This window comes from Anser anser, assembly GCF_964211835.1.
Source record: "Anser anser genome assembly, chromosome: Z".
NCBI classification, from domain to species: domain Eukaryota; kingdom Metazoa; phylum Chordata; class Aves; order Anseriformes; family Anatidae; genus Anser; species Anser anser.
This window is the reverse complement of record NC_139723.1, coordinates 42,676,999-42,697,810: the sequence shown is the minus strand read 5'-3', so window position 1 is coordinate 42,697,810 and position 20,812 is coordinate 42,676,999. Positions and strand designations below refer to the sequence as shown.

The window sequence follows — 20,812 nt, the reverse complement described above, 5'->3', positions numbered from 1 at the left end:
GCTGTGTTTTTTTTGTTTTGTTTTGTTTTTGTTTTTCCTCTTCCATTTATTAGTATGAAAGACTGTACTGAACAGAATTAGTTTCTTCTACTGCAAGGGTGGCCTGGTCTCAGACATGTCTGAATGAGCTGTTTATCCAAATGAGAAATTATATGAAACCCACTTGAGAGTCAGCATCTACTAGCACTACCTTAAAGAATATCTTCAAAACTAGTGCCAAAGAAAATGAGAACTAGCTGAATCTAAAGTGCCAGCAGCCCAGAGAGAGATCAGGTGGCTCTAAAAGGAGGAAGTGGTGGGAATGGATAAGCAGACATCTTCAGGTCTACCGATGTTGGGAAATCTCCTTCTCCCATCTCCAAGCACTGAAGTGAAGAGAAGGATTCCATTTAAAGCAAGTGAAATTCTCTGAATTGGATTGGTTGCAACCTTGAGACCAAAACAAACAAACGAAAATGTAGTAAAACTCATTGTCTTGCAGTCTTCAGAGGTAACGATCAACTTGAAGAAAAAGTGTTTTTCCTGCTTTAGAAAATACATAGGGATAAAAAGGAAGGGAGAAGTAGAGGAAACTAAGAATGTATAGCTGGGGTTGTTGTGGAAATGATTCAAAAGGAAAAAAAGATGAAAAAAATAGATGATGCTCCATTCTCTAATATAATATATTTTTGGCTCAGAGACACTGGTGGTCTAAAGACTGGTGGTCTCAAGACTTGTTATTCCAAAGCAAAAAAGAGAAGAAAAGCATGTGTGTATCTGTAAACATCAACAGTTATCAACATTCCCAGAAACTGAAACTATGATTAAAAATGCAACCTCACAAAAATAAGTCCATGAAGTAGAAGACGTCTGTTCTCAAAAGATGTCACAAAAGCACAGATTTGTATCTCTGCCATAGTGACCTACGTTTAAATCTATGGTTCCTTCCCAAGTCTTCCTTTTAGATGGGAAGTGCTGACATAAGGCACATCTACCATGTTTTTCGCAGGCAAGTTCACTCTGCCTATGCTTGGAGCTAACTGGAAAAAGATAAATCCAAGCCAGAAGACATATGATCACTCTAGCACAGTGCTCTTCTTGACCTAATAAACTGCTCCAGGAGACCAAAAAAATTGCCCTTTCCTGTATGTCTCCAAAAGAAAGCATGAACCAGAAGAGACAAAATGCAACACTTTTTCTTTTTGGGGGAGATGTAGCTGTAGCAAACTGATGTAGGACATCAGCAAAATACTATTTCAAGGTGCTGACAAAGAAGGTCAGAATTAGCTTTCCCTTCCAGAGTAGATCCTAAGCCATTTATCAACATCTCAATGCATGGTAAGTATACTGGAACTACAGGTACTGTCCTACTTGTATAGTTCTACAGGTAGTATACAGGTAGTATACCTACCTGTATAGTACTACAGGTAGTATACAGCACAGGTAGTGTCTGGTCCCTCCTAACAGTTTTCCTGTCCGCAGTTTCTCTCCTTTTGTTTGATCTCACCTACACCCCAACAGTAAGACATTTTTGATTTTTCTCACCTTTTCTTTCTAAGTCACCATTTTACTGCTTTGCTTTTTAATCTATGTGTATTTTTCACTAGTTTACAAGTTAGAAAAACAAACATTCAGAATAAAATCTGTAAAAACAAACACAATCATAACACAGTACAGCTTTTCATTAATAAAAAAAGAACACATCAGAAAAATTAATTCTTCTATGTTAAACTATCTGATAGAATATTCTGACATATAACTGGAAGAAACCTCAGTTGAAAGTAATCTAAAACTTTTTTGTGCATTCTGGGAGACTAACAAAATTAATAGAACACGAAAATTTGAAATACAACAGAAATAATGATGCACATAAACACTCACTGGGTTTAAAACCTACTGTTTTCAAGTCAACATTCTGTAAATGATCCATGAAATTAATTATCTCCAAAAGTAAAAGTAAATTTAAGATTTCTCAGTGACACATGTTTTAAATAACTTGGATAGCATTTTTATTTCAAAATTTTACCTAAGTAAGAAAGAATGCTGCATTTTTATGGAAAAATTGAAGTATATATCAAGTTGTATTTTTTTTAATTCCTAAGGAATAAAATTTATGGACTGTTACAGAAATATCATTACAGGTTCTTACCATATCCTATAACAAAAGGATTCCAACAAAGCCTTCCTAGTAGCTGGCCAATTAAAGGGAACTGCTGAATTGCTACAATTGAATTCTGTTAAGACATAAAAGCAAACAAAAAGACAATAAACATACTATACATCAAAAGCAAATTAGAAGAATTGCTAATTACAGATTATTGTAAATTACAGTCCCAATGATTTTGCTGTGAAATGCTCTGGAAACAAAACACTTGCAGGTAGGTAATAAAAGCAGAGCTTGGTGAAATCAGCTATAATATCATAACTCACATAAGTTAACGTTTAAGTAATTTCCTCAGCTAATGTTTAATTGTGGTAGAAAATTTACTAATTCCTCTTGCATATAGTAGTAAGAAAACAGTATTAGTAACCGAGATTTAGTGACAAACAAAAGCACAATTAAAATATACTTTTGTTGGTCCTCATTACTTTAATATACTGCTTCACAGAGTTTCTGAAAAAAATAATACTACAGCATAAAACTAAGTATTTTTCTGTTACTTCTGCTTGCTTTCTTTAAATTAGCTTATTTTATGACTAGGCAGTAACAAACTGCCATTTAACTTTTAACCAAATAGAAAGCAGCTTCACTAAAAAAGTAGTAGGCAATGTAGTTTATACGCAATCCTGTGTAATCAGTCTTATTTTTCCATTTTTGTAGCTTTACTATCTAATAAATGAAGGCTTTTAAAAATGGTGCTGTGCTGAGATAACATGCAAGTAGCAGGAACGATAACCATCTCCTGCTGCTGCAATAAATTCCTTACATTTGTCTCACATTTGGGGCTAGCCCCAGACTTTCTGGGGCCATATTCACAAGGTCCATTTCAGGCCAAGCCTCAGATTACTCGAAGTAGCAACATTAAAAATTGTTTGTTTTTTTCTTCTAAGAAAAAGACAGATATACAGAGGAAGAAATGCCACTCTTCGAAAATCTTGTATTTAAAAATTAAATTCAGATTTTTAAAAACTGCAGTTTTTAGAGAAGAATATTTAACAAGAATTGCTTCCATAAGAAGTCAGCCTCATACCATAACACAACATTTCTAAAGCTAATTAAAATTAATACATATATTGAAAAAGCCACGCTCAGGAAAACGTATACATAACTAAGCATAAAACCAACTAAACTTACTTGGAAAATAAAAAAAGCACTCTAGTGAGTGCAGACAATAATCAAATTAGAAAACAGAACAGTCAGCAGCATGTGCCAATGGAATTCACTACATATGCCACAGCACTGGGGTTAGCGTGTCAACAGACTCCCTGAGATTTAAAGGATCAGTTACAATTTTGCATGTTAAGGCCTTTAAACAATCCAATATATGGCTTGAAAACCAGAATCAAATTCTTGTTTATTTAAAGGGTTTTTTAAAGAGGTTAGAGCATCGGCCGGGAAATCTCACGTGACAACGACCAATCAAGAAGAAAAAGCTCCTTTCCTGATAACCCAGGGGAACTGGAAGCACATTCCTGTTTGCATTACCTGTGACTGCTTCCCCAGTTTGCTTCTCTGATCCGGTAATACATTGGGTCAGTAACCCAAGCCTCTTTGCTTCTGGTTTTGTCAAAACATGCTGCAGATTGTTTCTGAGGGTGTCTTCAAAAGAGGCCACTTCTTCCTTTTAAAGTCACTTACCATATGTTTCAAAGTCTCGTAGGTCTGCTGTAGAAACTCCTGCAGCTGGGGCAAGTGAAGGCAGACATCTTTCTGGGTTTCCAAAGTGGTGGCTTGACCCCACTCAACAGCTTTATCCAACCAATATTTGAAGTCCAGTGTCGGCGCTGTAGTATCCTGGGCCATTCCACAACCCTGGGAAAAAAATTAAAAAATAAAAAAAGTATACAACTCGAAAACAGGCATAACCAAACACTGGGGCTTGAAACCTTGAATGAGAACAAGAAGAAGGATTTCTACTACCTTTTTTTGTGTTCCAGTGGGAAGGTGGGGGGGAATTGCACCTCATAAAGGTGCCAATTTTCTTTCTAGTAGTAATAGGGTAAAATAATAACCCAATTGTGACAAAGTAACAAAGGCAGCATAGTAATCAGTAAATTAGCTTAGAATGTACCACCCAGTTGTGTCTCAGGCATTTATGATCTGAACTTGTCATCACCAATATTTAACTCAGCGAATACTACAATAATATGAGTGCACACTAATTTAGAATGCTTTGCATGGGGAAAAACTGAAAATGCCCATTTCAAGATAAATGAAAACATTAAAAAAAAAAAAGGTTCAATCAAAACAAAAGGGGCTGCAGGGCATGCGCTGGGGCTTTGCTTGTTTTAAGATCTGCATTTGTAATTGATCATTATATTTAAGTGCAAAAGGAGGATTCTCTTTAAAGGAAGCCAATAAATTCAGTATTTTTGCTCTGATTTTCTTTCTATGTTCTTTTTATTATCACACAAAGGAGAAAGAAAAATGACCACATTCAACTTTACATATAAAAGCTTTTGAACAAAAGCTGTACAATTGCTTGTATAATCTACAACCAATTACATACTTCAATGTAAAAACTAGATCTTTAAGAGGATTATTGTCAAGTACAAATGTTAAAAACTAACCAAATTTCACCAGTAGAAGACACAAAACATTTCTTTTTTTCCTCCTTTGCTGTATTTTTCCTTGGCAGAAGGAGACAGAATAGAGCAGCAGGTGCTACACCAACCTTTAAATCTCTTTGAAAGAAATACCCCACAGGCTGAAAGAGTAAAGGAGCTCTTGCAGCCATTCAATCATTGTCTTTTATGTCAGATGGTAAAGACAACTGTCAATTAACACACACAGTGGCAGTTTTCAGAAATTAACTGTAGTCCGCTTGGAGATGAATTCAGACACTCATTGAAGCAACAGAAAACAGTGAAATTTTCTTTTGTAAGCTACAGACATGAAGCTACAGACCAAAAAATAAACCTGAACCTGAGCGGCAGCCCTGCAAATCAAGTCTGCTTTATACAGCTAACTCTTTATAATCACTTACTTAAATAGCATGCTAATCCAAGCCAGACAAAAACCTAAAGATTATTAATAAATTTTTTTAGTTTCTAATGGTAATAAATAAATACCTCATAATGAATGTTGACTATTATTTGAGTTTGGATTCTGTCCATAAAAAAAAAAAAGGTAAATATGATGGTTTGTCAGAGTTCAAGGTATGTTTGTCCTGATCATTTTCAACACAATGTAGGTAAATCCCATGTTTTATTTCTTTATTCTTTATTTCTTTATTCTCACACATTCTTTATTGTGTGCCTATTTCTAGCTGTAACTGTTGCTCTAACCTGTAACTATTAATCAGCATGTGCAGGCCTGAAATCTCACTGATCTTCTAAATACCCCTAAACCTTATTAGCTAGTAAGCATCTAAAATAGGGTATGAGACTTCATCACAGTAGCTCTCAGAAGTAACATAGGTCAAACATCCAGCTGCAATTTGCCATCAAACTTTCTACCATCACAAGAGCATAATAAAGGCTTCAAGAAAAAATTACATTCGGAAGTTGGACTTATAGATTTGAGTAAAGAAATGAGCTTATTTGATTTTCCAGGTCCGATTAATCAAAAATAAGTCCTCTAACACAATGGCTCCTGAAAGTTTAAAAGAAAAAAAAAAGGCGGGGGCGGGGGAGGGGGCAGAGGGAGGGGGATGGAGGGGCCAGGGGAAGAAAAGAAAAAAGAAAAAAAAAAAAAAAAGGAAGTATCACAAACACTCCAGCATTTTGGGGCCAGCCATAAGAGACGACTGAGTATTAACAAAGCACCCCAGGTAAGCAAATCAAACAGGCTTTTCTCCTACATCAGGTACATGCAATTACTATTCCAGGATGCAAAGGGGGGAAGCTATGACAGAGTAAGAATATCCTTATTCCAGAAGTCTGAAATCCCAGCTCATTTTGCCGCATCACATTGCTTATGTCAGACTAAAAGAAATCCAGAAAAAAATCTCACAAGCTCCCATTCTATTCACAATATCATGATTTTTAAGCTGTACTTGTGTGTTTGCTTTCTTTAGAAGCCTCCACTGAAATAGCGATTTTCGTGATTGCTTATAGCATCTAGTCCTGAAAACAACTATTTTGTTAATATCACTTACTATTGTCTTCACCTGAACACTACAGGAAAGCATACAGTAAAATGACTGGATGTATAAATAACATAATTAAAAAGAAAATACAACAGTTGTATCTCAAAAATTGTCAGAGAATAAATAGTTTATTGCTGAGAGAAATATAAAACTGCTGGTTAATTAAATTTAATTACAAGTTAACCATTTATACTCCATTATAAAACGTATTAAAATGCCTACAGAAATTATAAAAAATAAATTGACCTGTCAAACCTGACTTGACCTGTCATACTGTCAAGGGTATTCCCAAGGTCTTTTCAGCCTCTTTTCCACTCTCTTCCACTTGGGATTCCTTTTATTTCAGCTGCCAAAAATCTAAAACTGCTTCTTATTTTGGACTATTTACCCAAGAATATGAGAAATTCAGAAGCTGGATTTACTGTGAATCACCTCATAAGATATCCTTTACTTCTAGGAGGAAGGAGGAGAAAAAGCCCTCGTCTCCTCTATCAGAATCTCTCCAAGAATCAAACTCTCCTGGTCTTGTACTTTCAACACCAGGAACCCTGTGGAGCTTACTCATGAAGGTACTTGTTTAGAAGCTGAAGGCTGCATTTCTAACAGGGTACGGATTAGCTTTATTTTGCCAAGAGAGCTCTCTGGATTAGTGTCTAAAATATAACATTTTACTTGGTAACTTTTGTTACCAGGTCTGGAGGCAAAGCTCTACAGTATGACGCTCCAGGTAACAACTGAGCTACTGTTCTGTCCTCCTGAACACATACATGCAAGCACCACATTGTCACAGCCTTCCACAACAGATGTAATATTCTTCAATGGTAGATAAAGAACTATTTGCAAAAGCAGATGAGACACCACCAGGTTTCAGAGAACTTGTTTGCAACTATCTCCTTATCCAGAGTCTGAAAATGAAATCATATTTGCACATCCAGCATATAAGGTAGCAAAATAGTGAAGATTTCTTCTCTGGAACTGTAGAAATATAATCTTTTAGAACACAACCACACAAGACAAAAATCACATAAAAGCAAAGTAACTTCTTCACTAGTCCAAATCCTGAAACTCAGGACTCAGCTACTATAAAACATTAAGGGAATCTGCAGTAGCTAAAACATTACAGCTCCTTAGAGCTGTAATGTTCATAGCTTTCAAAGCTATGTTTCAAAGCTGTGTTTCATAGCTTTCAAAGTCCCCAAATTTGTCTTTCATAGAATCATAGAATATCCGAGTTGGAAAGGACCCACAAGGATCATTGAGTCCAGCTCCTGTGTCCTCAGAGGTCCCTCCAAAATAAAAAAAATAAATAAATAAAAACCAGACCCTGTGTCTGAGAGCATTGTCCGAACACTTCTTGAACTCTGGCAGGCTCGGTGCCGTGACCACTGCCCTGGGGAGCCTGTCCCGGTGCCCGACCCCCCTCTGGGTGCAGAACCTTTCCCTAACCCCCAGCCTGACCCTCCCCTGTCCCAGCTCCATGCCGTCCCCTCGGGTCCTGTCGCTGTCCCCAGAGAGCAGAGCTCAGCGCCTGCCCCTCCGCTCCCCTCGTGAGGGAGCTGCAGGCCGCCATGAGGCCTCCCCTCAGCCCCCTCTGCTCTGGGCTGAACAAACCAAGGGGCCTCAGCTGCTCCTCATACGTCTTGCCCTCCAGACCTTTCACCATATTTGTTGCCCTCCTTTGGACACTCTCTAACAGCATTATATCTTTCTTATACTGTGGCAGCCAAAACCACACAGACTATTCAAGGTGAGGCTGCACCAGCCTGCCAAGAAGTGCTACTAAATTTTATTAAATTTTACTAAATTTTATTACTTAGTTTTCTTACTTGTACATTCGGCTATTATTTTTAAATAAATAAAAATATTTCAAGTAGAAGGATCTTTGAGATAACATTAAGGTATAATATTGTCTTATGTCATAGCATCAAGGTTTCCAAGTAACTCTGATGAAAATTTCTATTCAATGTATAAAGCTCTCATTGGCGTACCTTTCCTTGAACTGGTGACAAGTACTTCCACACCCCAAAAGAGCACTTCACCCTCCATCTCCTCTCTGAAATCATACCCACCAGCAACCCCAGCTTGTGAAGAAAACAAACAAACAAACAAATAAATGGATAGATAACAGCAAGTTTGCCTATTCCTCTGTGCCCACATCCACAGCTATCTTACAGAAAGAACAAACCACTGTTATAGAAAACAACTTGTCTTTATACAGACTTTCCAAATTAAAACAAATTGCATTCAAATATATCTCCCTCTGGGAACAAAACCAACAAAGAGTTTTGCCAAAAGAAAGGAACCAACATTAACTAAGTAAAATGCAAAATCTGGTAAAGTAAATAGTTGTCAAGCAGATGTAAAGCGTGCTAAAATCATTCATCTTTTAGACTGGTAATTCTCTTAGAGAAAGTAATTAGTATTCCACATCTCTGTGTTTGTTTTCTCTACTTACTCTGATATTTAGTATTGGTATTTTAACAGTTGTCATATCTGCCTTCTGAATTCATTGTCAGGTCTCATTGGAAAAAGAGCCCAGTTTTCATCTTTAAGGGGCTGTGGATACTGACAGTATCACTTCTGTGGACAACAAATGTATGCAACCTCCTACACAGGTTTACTCTGAACAACATTAAGAAGAGCAAAATGGTATTTGCAGTTGTGTTATGTTGCCCTGCTGGACTGCAAAAGATCTGACATCATGGGGAAGCACGTAATGCATTGCTGGGATTCATAAAAAGATTTCCATTTCTACAGCACTCTGAAAACGTTACACCTCCCCCTCTTCCTGCCCTGCGTAAGAGCTATATGACCATAATAAAGGCTTCTCCTTCATATTCAGCGGGCTATAAGCTTCATAACCAATAAATATCATTTATGAGCCTTTCTTGTTAACAGCAACCACTTCACACAAAAAATAATTTAAAAACTTTCTGGTCCTAATGGCAGGCTTCTCTGGCAGCAGTAGTCCCTTCTTCTGACCCTCCCCATCTGAAGAGCCTAAGAATAAAACTTTCTCTAATGCAAAAGGCAGAAATAATATCCCAGCACATCCATCTAACTCTTATCTTTTGCCCAAGGGAACAGTAAAAGATGTGAAAGACGTTTTGGAGTGATATCGCTGAATTTTACAGATGTTATTCGTTACCTTTCCATAATGAATCTTAACAGGAAAACAAGACAATTAATTATTATTTCCATATACAAGAGATGTAATTACCAGCCCACAAAACAGATTACTATGTCTTCAGGCACAGCATGAATAGAAAGTCTGATCACAAGACAATGGAAGCCTCTCCTGCACAAAACCAGCCAACTACATTATTAAGAGTCCAACACAACATGTATTTGAAAGAAAAAGTTAAATTTAACAGGAGAAAACAGACAATGAGGTAAAGCACTTTTATATCTCTGACAGAAAGCTCTTATGCAATCCAGCAAAGTCCTCAACAATACGAGGTGCTAATATAAAAGAATTCCAGCATCAGGACTAGCCAGATCAAAATCCAGCAAGGCCCACATAAAGCTGTGCATACCGGGGAACCGGCTGAGTGTACAAACTGGAAATTTGTTTCGAGGCAATAAAGCAAATCCCAGATTTGACTGGTGCATACTGATGTTAAGCAGATCAGCGTGGCCCTCCAAAACAGAAGCCAGACTTGAAAGAAACAGGGGACTTCTAGCTCACCATTTAACTACTTGCTTGTTCTCCCATATCTGAATTGGCAATCTCTCATCAGTCCACAGCGATCTATCACAGAAAGGCAACAATATGACAAAGCACAGCAGAGGCTAGAAACTACATGCTGGGTATGGTGGACAGAAGCACAAACAAGTACACACCTTGACGACATTCTAGAAACAGTGGTGGACTGGGAAGGTGGGCTGGATCATTGTCTTTCAAGGTATTTCCCCTGCAAGGCAAAAAGTTACATATCTCGTCTTGCACAATCTAAACAGCAAGCCTCCTGAGATTATTTTGCTAACACTGGTTGGTACAATCTTTCCTAATGCTGAAGGGATAAACAGTTTGGGGGGATAGGTCTAATAAAGTTGAACGTTAAAATATTCTCAGATTTATTTTGCTGGACAGAGCCTTTTCAATCAGCCCAGTTCTTTCTCAGCTGATTTATTGGGCAACAGCTGCAATTAAGGCCACACAAAGAAAACCACGGCTCAGAAGACTATGCAAACAAAGAATAAATGCAGTTCTGGAAAGAGGCAGAAGGTCTGGTTCTGCCTGTGAACTGCAGGAGGTATGACTGCTCCTGAAGAATATCTGTGAACATAGAAGTAATCTGTTTTCACACCACTTTGCAAAAAGCCCAATCACTGCTAACACCAGTTTATCTTCACTACGGCTAGTAATACCACAAATCAATTGTACACGGGCCTCTGATATCAGTATCCTAAACACTGTATAAATTTTACCTTCTTTGGCAGGCTACATGATAAGGAAAGAAATTTTCATCCTGTTTACGTCAGCAGCCAAATTTTTACTAGTGTCAATGGGGCCTAAATTTGGTACATTCATAACACTGATAGGATTACCCACATCATAAGGGCTCTCACTGTGTTGGCAACATCAGCTAAGTTAGACCACTATTGGCAATAATGGCAAGTTCTTGTAAGATGAAATTTAACACTTTTATCACTTCTAAACCCAATCCGCCAGCCAATGCACCACTCATGGGCTATCTCTTATGAACTTTGTCTAAAGTTTTCATTACCCTCTTCTGGCAAACAGCATCCTCTCACGTGGCATTATATAAGTCAATGCAAAGGTGTGAACGAACTATGACTATCTAGACACAGAGTCATTTTTGTGCCAAATACAAATTGTATTTTCTCAGCTAAACTTTTACACCTGGTTACCACTGTCTCCTGCATCTTATATTCACAGTGACACATTTCTAGTATAAACTCAGATGCCTAAAAGGCTTTCGTCACCCCCTTCGCTATGGAACATCTTCAGGAAAAAAAAAAAAAAATCTGATCTGAACATAAACAGACAAATCATAAACAAAACCAACCATCCAAACTTCCCCATTATTGAACCTCCTCTGCAATTAACTTTTATTTGTATATTGCTTGAGTGGAATACAGAGAAATTACTTGCTCTGTATATTAGTTCCTTTGCAAAAACCTTTAACTAGAGATGAATTCAAAGTTGCACCCTGAAATATGCATGAAGCATTTGTCTCTTTCCATAGTTACTATACCAGCATGGGGACAGCTGCATATACAGTAATTGTTTTTTTTTGTTGTTTGTTTTTTTGGTTGGTTCATTGGTTTGTGGGGTTTTTTTTGTTTTGTTTTGTTTTTTGCTTTTTATAACTTTCACTCAAGTTTTGCCATTACCAAAAATGCATTAATTCCCTACTTTCAAAGCATAAGTAGAAGAGAACATAAACTAAATTGCAAGCAGCAAGATAGAATATTAGTCCCCTCTTCTGTGATTCTGAAGAGTTATGCATGATCCACAAGGTAACAGAAAAAAGTATATTCTTTCACACTAGTATATCAAGGAACAGCATTCATTTCCACCTGTGCATACAATTACTAGGGAAATAAAGCCTAAAAAAGTTCCTGCCGGAAAAAATCTGCCTGCAATTGGACTACACAGAAGATCCTGCAAACTGGAAGCATGCTCCCAAAATATTCATGTTCGTTTCATCATTAAAAAATAAAAATAAAAATAAAAAAAGGAAGGGGGGTACAATCTATCTAGATATCATGAAGAATGACTAGTCTTTTTTTAATTAAATTGTAAGTTAACACTAAGGGCTTCATATCCCCAACAATTATGCTTCTTCTTTAGTAGCCATGCAACTTTGCTGAATTCCAAGTTTTAACCCTGAGTTACACAACTATAAGAAAAGAAGATACAAGGCCCATACTTTTCAGCACAAGTATCTAAAAATCAGTTGAAATACTGCTTATGGTACTGACATACAGCGTTATTCATAGAGAGTATAGAATTGTCTTGGTTATGCTAAGTGAATTCTTTTTCTCCAAAATTTCTAGAAACTTTTTTTTTTTAAAGAAAAGGAACCTCTAATATTTACCCTAGTAATAAAGCATGTACTTTTCATTTTAATTCTCCAGCTCTACAGAATTAAAGTACTTTTAGATAAACATCCTAAATGTGAGGAAATGAGAGGCACAAACAGAAAACAGTGGTGAAGGGCAACATTCCACCAAAAAGTAAATGATCACACAACAAACACATAAAACATTTTCTATCCAGGCTTTACTATACATACTTTTTTTATATGCCCTCTAATGACAGTGCAGTAAGTGTTAAATAAAAGTGATACAAATTTATTCCAACATCGGTTGAGAATACTGAAATTCTGTGAAAAGCATTCACATAGTTCATACACAGTATAAGCAAGTCTGCAAATGAAAGAATGTGTTTCCCTTTGGCAAAAGAAAAACTCACCAAAAATTCTGACACTTCTCTCCCTTCTCCCTGAAATAGCCACGGAATAAAACCTGAAGAAAGATGTCTTTATGGCACTAAGTATACCTGACAGAAAAAGAAAAATGTATTCTTCAGTAGAATAAAAAAATAACTTCATGACATCCACATCAACATTTACACCTTTTTGTTGTACATTATTTTAACACACTCCCACAGACATTTGTCCCTTGAGTCCATTGACAAGGTTTCATGCTATTCACAGGCATTAAATCAGCCCATTCATTCTTTGCAAATAAGAAGAGATAAGTTTCCTCAGAAACATCTAGAGCAAAGGCTTTCCGTGACTCAGTCAAACTTGTACCACAGCAACAACCGTGAGCAGTTAGACTGGAGACACAGCACTGATATTTGAGGCACTGATTTGAGGGATTCTCAGTCAATTATTCCTGCATATTCTGTGCCTGTGTATTTGTTAATGTGCTAATAGTAGGTCCCTGTGACTTGCCAGTAAGATTTTCGTCCCACCTATTCATGAAAAACTCACAATCTAACAATGCCACCCTTGGGGTGAAATTAAATCCATATAGGTCAGGTGTTATATGGGAAGGGAGCTCCTTATCAATTTGTGTCAGCTGATGAGAATTTTTGATGTAGAACATAGGAAAAAAGCATTAGGTAGTGGTACACCTTTTTCTTGAGCTATTCTGCTTGGACACTCATGTATACCAATTAAGTTGTATGATACAATACTTCTACTACAGTAACTGCTTGGAATATTTCAGTACTGTCACATAGTTAATCTAGATTTATAAAATAAACATGTCTAGTGAATCTGCTAGCAGGGAGGGAGGAAGGACAACCCTGCAGTTTGGCTCCAGGATTCGGATGCCTAGAAGTCTGATTCCCATTTCTGACACATTTCATATATGACACTAAAGAAGTAATTTCATTCCCCGAGGCTTGTTCTACTTCAGGAACCTGATTAGTATTGATCTGAGACTTAAATATTACTTTCTTACTTTTTTTTTTTTTTAATCAAACTATAATTACACATCTGAGAGCATCCATTTTGATCTATTTGCGAGTTAAGAGAACTTACTGCTCTCAAAGATTCACAAAATTTCTTGTGCTGCTGTAGCCTGGTGGACTTTATCTCTCCAGATTACCATAACTGATGCTGTACAAGTTACATTTCAGCAAGTCAGATGTCTTTAGATTGCGTCCAATAATATCTGTACAATTAAGTGACTAACAAGTTTATGCAAATATAACTCAAGGCTTTTCTTACCTGCAGAATTTCTATTCAAAGTTAAAAACACATCAAAAAAAAAACACAAAAAAACCCCATGTACACAGAAATTACTACATCCATATGCAAGGCCAACAGTTCAAAAAACCAGCAGAAACCTCTTGCAAAGAGGTAAAGTCTGACATCAGTCCATCCTTTACCATTACAGGTAGAGTAATGGTAACAACTCTTCAGCTCTTACCATTACAGTGTTAAAGACGCTGTAACTCAGAAATTCTTGAGTTCAAAAGGTTTAAACTATAAGTGTTAAATTAATATAGATTCCTCCATTTATGATTAATATAATACTGTGTATTTTTGTACAAGGGACAGAAATCATGACCATCATATACCGTTTTGTCATAGCCATCTAAAATCATATTCCTATAGTAAAATGCTTAAGTAAAAGTCCCAACGATGCACAACAGGTCTTACTGATTTTTAAATACTTTTGCAATACCCATGAAGTTATTGGCTCTCACTAAAGAGAAAATATTTAACATATTCTACATTCCTATAATGTAAAAAGTGGATTCAATATTTGGTCCTAAAATGCTCTCAGCAATTGGTGGGATGTGCCACCAAATTTCAGTATAGAAAGGATTTTATTTTTTTTTATTCCAAAGTTACATAAAAGAAAATAATAAGAAGAAAAGATTTTTAATGAATGTTACCATTGTATTCAATTTAGCAACATTAACAGCAGCAATTTATAACATTTACCAGAAAAACAGAGATGGGAATAACCAATTTAGTGAAAGTTATATTGTTTAATTAGAGATTTTACATGAGTTATAACAGGTGCTGTACCATTTATACATGCAATAAGATTTTTATGGCCTGGCATACTTCTACCCATTTTTCAGATCAGGTTGGTATGAAACATATTGTACTCATACCAAAAAAGTCTGATAAAATGAAGGCTGAATATTTTTATTTGGGATTAGTCTCACACAATATATGAATTTTCCTGCTCACACAATATATGAATTTTCCTGTAAACATCCAAATCAGCCCTATGTTTTAGAGGACATGTATTGAGTCTCTATGAAAGGACTGTAACATTTTCTGACCGATTGTTTCAGGAAACAATTGTTTCACCCGCCACAAGATCCTTCACCCATCTTTGGGTGACATCTTTGTCAAAAACAACACCTTTGCAACTCTAGGTCAGTATATGGAAACACGCATCTTAGAGGAAAAGAAACAAAAGAGATTTAAGAGATGGTTTTAGAGTACACAGTGTACAAAGCCGCCCCATTAACAGGAGAGTAACTGTGTCTAGTACTTTCTAAGAGGGTATCCTTTCTGGAAGGTGATGTTAATCACCTTCAAAAAACCTAACACATGGTGTCCCCTCTGGCACTTTGACCCAGCAAAGGCAGTATCCTACGGTTGACTTGACATGCGCTGGATCCAGCTGGCCCATCCATTCGCATGTGAGGGCTAGTGGTAAACAAAATATGGAACAACAGAGTTGTACCCATCTCAGTCTCTCTGTTTCACCCTGCATCCAATTTCTAGAAAATATATGGGAATAGAATTGCTTTCAAGAGTTCCGTGCTGCTTTCAAACTTGGTTAAAACTGGTTAACAAGTTCAATTCTTAGTTGCCAAAGGCAGGATGGTGCAGAATCACGTAGACCTCATGCCCTCAGGAAACTAAGAACAAAACGCAGAGAAATGATTATCAAAACTCGATCCGTGCCTGCAAGCAAAAAGATAACCTCCAGTATCAGTTCCCGACTCATACTCTCCCACTGCCTTATTCTCGAAAGACAAGCCCCCAGCGGGGGGCAAGCCCAGCAGCAGAGCCTGCGCTGCCCCTGCACGCCAGCCGCTAGAGGACAACCCGCACAAAGGCTCGGCGGGCCTGCTTCCTGCCGAGGGAGGGCGGCAGCGATCGAACAGAGGCACGGGGCGGAGGGTCGTGCGTCGGGGGGGGGAAAACATACCCGGCCGGGAAGGCTTTCCAGCCGCGCCAGGGTTCAACAGGCAGAGGGTGTTCGCAGGCCTGTCAGCAGCTCACGATACGATCTGATCGCTATCTCGAATTCCGCTGGGAAACAGACGGATGAGTTCTGCGGGGCAGTTTTTCGAGCTTGGACAAAGGGGACAGGAACGCAAGCAGAGGTGACGCACCTCACAACCACCGTAAGGGGGAAAGGAGACTGGGCGATGTTTGGTTTTGTGGCGGCAGTCTGAAGAGGTTTTTTTTGTAATAGGAAAAAAGGATTTTCGACTTTAAAAAGGCTTCGAATCTTTATTATAATCGCACACTAGAAAAAAAAAAATCCAAATTGCCCAGACTCTCCTGGCTTTTGAAGGCCTGCCGCTGGAGCCACGCAGTGCCCACACACGGCACAGACGGGACCAAGGGCAGCGCCCCGCGACGTGACGTAACGCGACACGACATGACGTGATGTGCCGCGACATGACGTAACGTGACACGACATGACGTGACCCCCCCCCCCGCACAGCCCATCTCCCCTCCCTCAGGGGGACCCCTGCTCCCCCTTCCCCTGCCCCCCACCCACCCGCGATCGCGCATGCGCGCTTCCCCCGACCCCCGCCGCCCCCCACCCCGTGCCCGCCGCGGCCCCGCCCCCTCCCCGCGCCTTACCGCGCGGCCCGGCTCGCGCCGCCGGTTTGGAATTTTCGCGCGCTCCGCCGGCGGTGGCCCCGCCCCCTCCCTCCCCCTCATACACACACACTGACAGCGCCGTGCGCGTGCGCGGGAGCCGTTGGGCGGCCGTTAACGGTTACTGGCGGGAGGCCGGGCGCCCGGCCCGTCCCCAGAGCCGGATACGTGAACGGGGGCGGGAGGGGGGACGCGGGCATGCGGCCTGTGTGCGCTGCCCCGACGGGGGGTGACAGTGGCGGGGCGCTTGGCTCCGTGACTGGAAAACGTTTTTCCTCGCCCCTAGGGTTGTTTTCCACAAGCAAGTAGCGTGGGTACAGAAGTACAGTAGGGTGAGGAACTTTGGGTTGAATAAACTTCAAATGTGAAGAAAAAGTAAGATTTCTGTGGCTGGAATTTGTTCTGGTGGTAAAACGAGAAATACACACTCCTAAACTTGCCCTCAACTTGTTAAAAAGTGTCCGAGTAGTAAATAAGATGCAAACACCCACGTTTTGTCATTTAACCTCTCCGTCTGTTCCTGAAGGAAATCCTGCTGAAAATAACAGCACTATACGGTTCGGCTATTTAGAGCAGTTTTGTTCATCGCCCCGTCCCACTTCCACACTGACTTTTATTCACCTTCTCGCCATTCTTCCTCTCACCAGCTCGTCTTCATCCTTGCACTTTTTCCACTCCTGACCGTTTTAACCTCCAGATTCAACACTTGAGATGAAGAGCTGGTGAGAAACAGCTACAGTCTTTCTCCCTTTTTTTTTTTCTTTTCTTTTTCCTTTCCCTACCAACATCACTAGTCTGAATTTACAGGCTAATTCGTATTAGATATTCAAGAGGATTTGTCCTGCATAAATACAGGACCACTGCTGCTAAGTTGTTTTTCTCTTTGCAGTTTTCACCCATTTTAGCTGATGTCCTTAATCTCATTCAGCTTTCATAGTCTTCTGTTCAAATTTTGTGCAGTGTGTCATCTTTTCCAATCACCAGTGCTTTCAACTTTCTGTAAAATGAGACACAACCCCGTTCCGTACAAAGGCAAATTCAGCCTACCCTGTGCAGTAATATCTCCATGAGTCCTACGTTACTTTCTTTTCATTTTGTCTTATCGAATCACCAACACCTGACGAATTAAAAGGCTCGGCTGTGGAAGTTCCAAAGTACTTTTTTGGGAAACAGCAATTGCTCGTCAGGCAATCCACCAAGACAAACTGGCTGGGATGTTTCCCACACATCCAGCACATCTGCACAGCACAGCTCGGAGCTTTGGGTGTGACGCCCATATTCACACTGTGAGTCCAGTTCATAACTCATGCAAGTCTTCAATCATTCTGCTCCTTCCCTTTCTTGTCAAGTGAAAACACGGGAAAATTTATATTTGTTTTCTACCATCAATTGTGTTAACACTTCCTTAGATGTCAAGATTATTAATTATTTCATTGCTGAAACGTGTAACTGTTCTGGTGCAGTGAAATAAACTTGACTGCAAAAAGTTCGATTTTTCATGGTTCTGACTGGGTACGTTCCATAGCTGTCCAAAGTCTATTTCTATCCTGTAGTCACAGAGTAGCAAAAAGCTGCCTTAGTTAATCAGCTTGATATTTATACCACCAACAGAGCCAATTTTCTCTTTTCTATGCAAGAATCCTCATACCCGTTCTCATGCACACCCAAACATATGGCCAAAAATCATTGTAATATACCAGAAGCTGCTAAAAATAAATCCATGATTTAAAAAAAAAAAAGGGCAAAAAAAAAAAAGGCGCTAAGAAGTTACAGGCAGCGGTATAACATATGTATAAAAATAGGAGTAAATATCATAGCAAAGATGAAAGCAAATGACTTATATGCATAAATTCCAATAGGTGGAAAGAATACTTGGCACTTACCTTCAAATGACCCTTATTTTAAATACTCAAAAAATAATTGGCATTGATTTGAATAATGAATTAGGTAGTACAAATCAAGTGAATGCCAAGACAAATGTTATGTTACTTCAGACATTCTGTGTGCAGCTTGCCACTATCCTACCTTTAATACGTGCAAAACATCTGAATGTTTAAAAATATTATTAGGACCATTTCTCATAGCCTTGTCCTTTAATAGCAGGCAGTACTAAGCATACAGCTAACCCAGCCATCTAGTTTCGAAGAGGGAATTACTAAGAGTAAATCTTTGAAACTTCCAGAAATTATATGAAACTGATAAAAGTCACCAGAAATAGTACTGCTAGAAATAAAAATGCCATGACTTCAAGATCTGAACAGGAAGGGAAGGATATTCCAAACACGGGAGAGCTGCTGGCTGCTCCTATACAGCCGCAGCAATCTTGTCTTTCCTCGGGTACATTGCAAAAGCCCCTCATTAAGCTGAGCACTTTGATGAGATAGAGCAGATACCACACTTCGGTTAAGGGCAAAATGTCACCATTTGTCTTTTGGCCGGTATTAATTTGGTAGGAAAGAATCCCCTGTTGGGAGACAAGAAAGAAATACATCTTTGACAGGTGTTGGAAAACAAAACAAAACAAAACAAAACAAAACAAAAAGCCCCACAGCTGTTTGAAGCTGCTCAGAGGCTTGGAATGTTAGAATAAATACTGGGGGAGATAGATTAATGGGACACACTGCAGGTGAGACACTCAGAAGGTGTGTGGTAAGTATAATTTATCAGCGTGCATCAGTGTGTATACAATATGTTTCGTACACATTATGGTCATGAGCTAAAGAACATGTGCTGCTTGAAGGACTGGAAGAGCTTCTGCCTATGGGAAGTCACAGTACCAAGCAAAATGCCCTCAGGCACTGTACCTGAAGTAAACATGCTAAGTATCTTCAGGTAAGACCACGTTTAGTTCAAAATGGTTGTTTTGAACAAGACAACAAGGAGTTAGCATATCCACTGAATATGTATTGTTGTCCGTTATGGACTGACCTGGACCTGCCTGAGTATTAGCCTGGCAAGCATAGTGTCAAAAACAGTCAAAAGGCGTCCTTTCCTTCCAGAGAAGACCACAGTGTGTAACACACATACACATAATTGTTTTAAATGCCTATCTATGTTTAGAATCATAGAATAACCTGAGTTGCAAGGGACCCAAAAGGATCATCGAGTCCAACTCCTGCCTCCACACAGGACCCTCCAAAAATCAGACTTTATCTCTGAGAGCATTGTCCAAACGCTTCCTGAACTCCGGCAGGCTCAGTGCCATGACCATGGCCCTGGGGAGCCTGTCCCAGTGCCCGACCCCCCTCCGGGTGCAGAACCTTTCCCTAACACCCAGCCCGACCCTCCCCTGTCCCAGCTCCATGCCATTACGTATACACATACAGCACAAACCCTATCAACTCTTTAGCTGGGGAGCCTCTGCAAGGTTCTGAAAAATTGGCCTTGAATACGCCAATGGTATTTTATGCTCCTTAAACTGGGCCTTAGGAGTTCTCTTAGTATCTATTTAAGCGATGCCCTTGCTGTTTCCCAGTCTTGTGTAAAACGTATGTTCACAAGAACAAAATTTGGAAATTATGCCATGTATTGATCATTTAGCTAATCTTGACACTGTCAAGACTGTCGTAATTTGTCTCATTGCATATCTTTTCAATATGTGCATTTTCAATATGCACATTGCTTCACCAAGCTGAAGTATTTAGCTTGGTGATTGATTATGTTTCTGTCTTTATAAACTTCCTCGTGGATTCATATCCTGAGAATAATTCCTATCCCTGTACCTATCTGCACTCTCAGCAGGTGCTGTAGAGAAAAACATGAGTGAAGTCAGTCATTCCCAAGACACCGAGAAAGCAGCAAGACATAAAAATCTTCCATGACATCCCGCTGTTGTTGTGGAAAGGGCAAACACTTGATGAATACTGAGCCATTTCCGAAGTTTGGTCCCCAGGAACTAAGTGCGGCGCATAGAAGCCGAGAGCTTACTCATTTCTGTGATATTCCCTGTTGATACGCCGAAATGTTTCTGGGACGTATTCGGAAGGAGCATAAAATACTTGCTGCAGAACGGAAAGTTAATGACTGAGCTTTGACCTGTTGTCTCAGTGACAGCTGTTACCAATATGAAATACTTCAGTGAGAACTTCAGTTTCATGTATGGGACTATATTCCTTCTTGCTGTACATAAAATATACAGGCGAGGTGTTTACACATCCTAGAACCTGAAAAGTTTTAGCAAAATTTAATATAGTAAAAAGGGAAACACCAGTTTTATCGCCACCAAGC

General features: G+C 39.1%; 1 protein-coding gene across 11 annotated transcripts in view; it reads right to left on the bottom strand.

The window, feature by feature from the left end:
• FANCC (FA complementation group C) overlaps positions 1 to 17,329 on the bottom strand; it is a gene marked incomplete at its 5' end in the record, with an annotated part of 83,620 nt that extends 66,291 nt beyond the window's left edge. Inside the window, 7 exons of one of the 11 annotated variants that reach the window (XM_083819222.1) lie at positions 2,129 to 2,213; positions 3,779 to 3,952; positions 9,919 to 9,981; positions 10,074 to 10,144; positions 12,676 to 12,762; positions 15,900 to 16,003; positions 16,568 to 16,584. In XM_083819222.1, the coding sequence (XP_083675348.1) occupies positions 2,129 to 2,213; positions 3,779 to 3,952; positions 9,919 to 9,921 (262 nt within the window). Of the gene's footprint in view, positions 1 to 2,128; positions 2,214 to 3,778; positions 3,953 to 7,553; positions 7,725 to 9,918; positions 9,982 to 10,073; positions 10,145 to 12,675; positions 12,763 to 12,865; positions 15,607 to 15,652; positions 15,842 to 15,899; positions 16,447 to 16,567 lie in introns of those variants that run through there. The other 10 variants (XM_083819221.1, XM_083819220.1, XM_083819218.1 and 7 more) reach the window with 10 other exon arrangements.
• Positions 17,330 to 20,812: the final 3,483 nt, after the last annotated feature.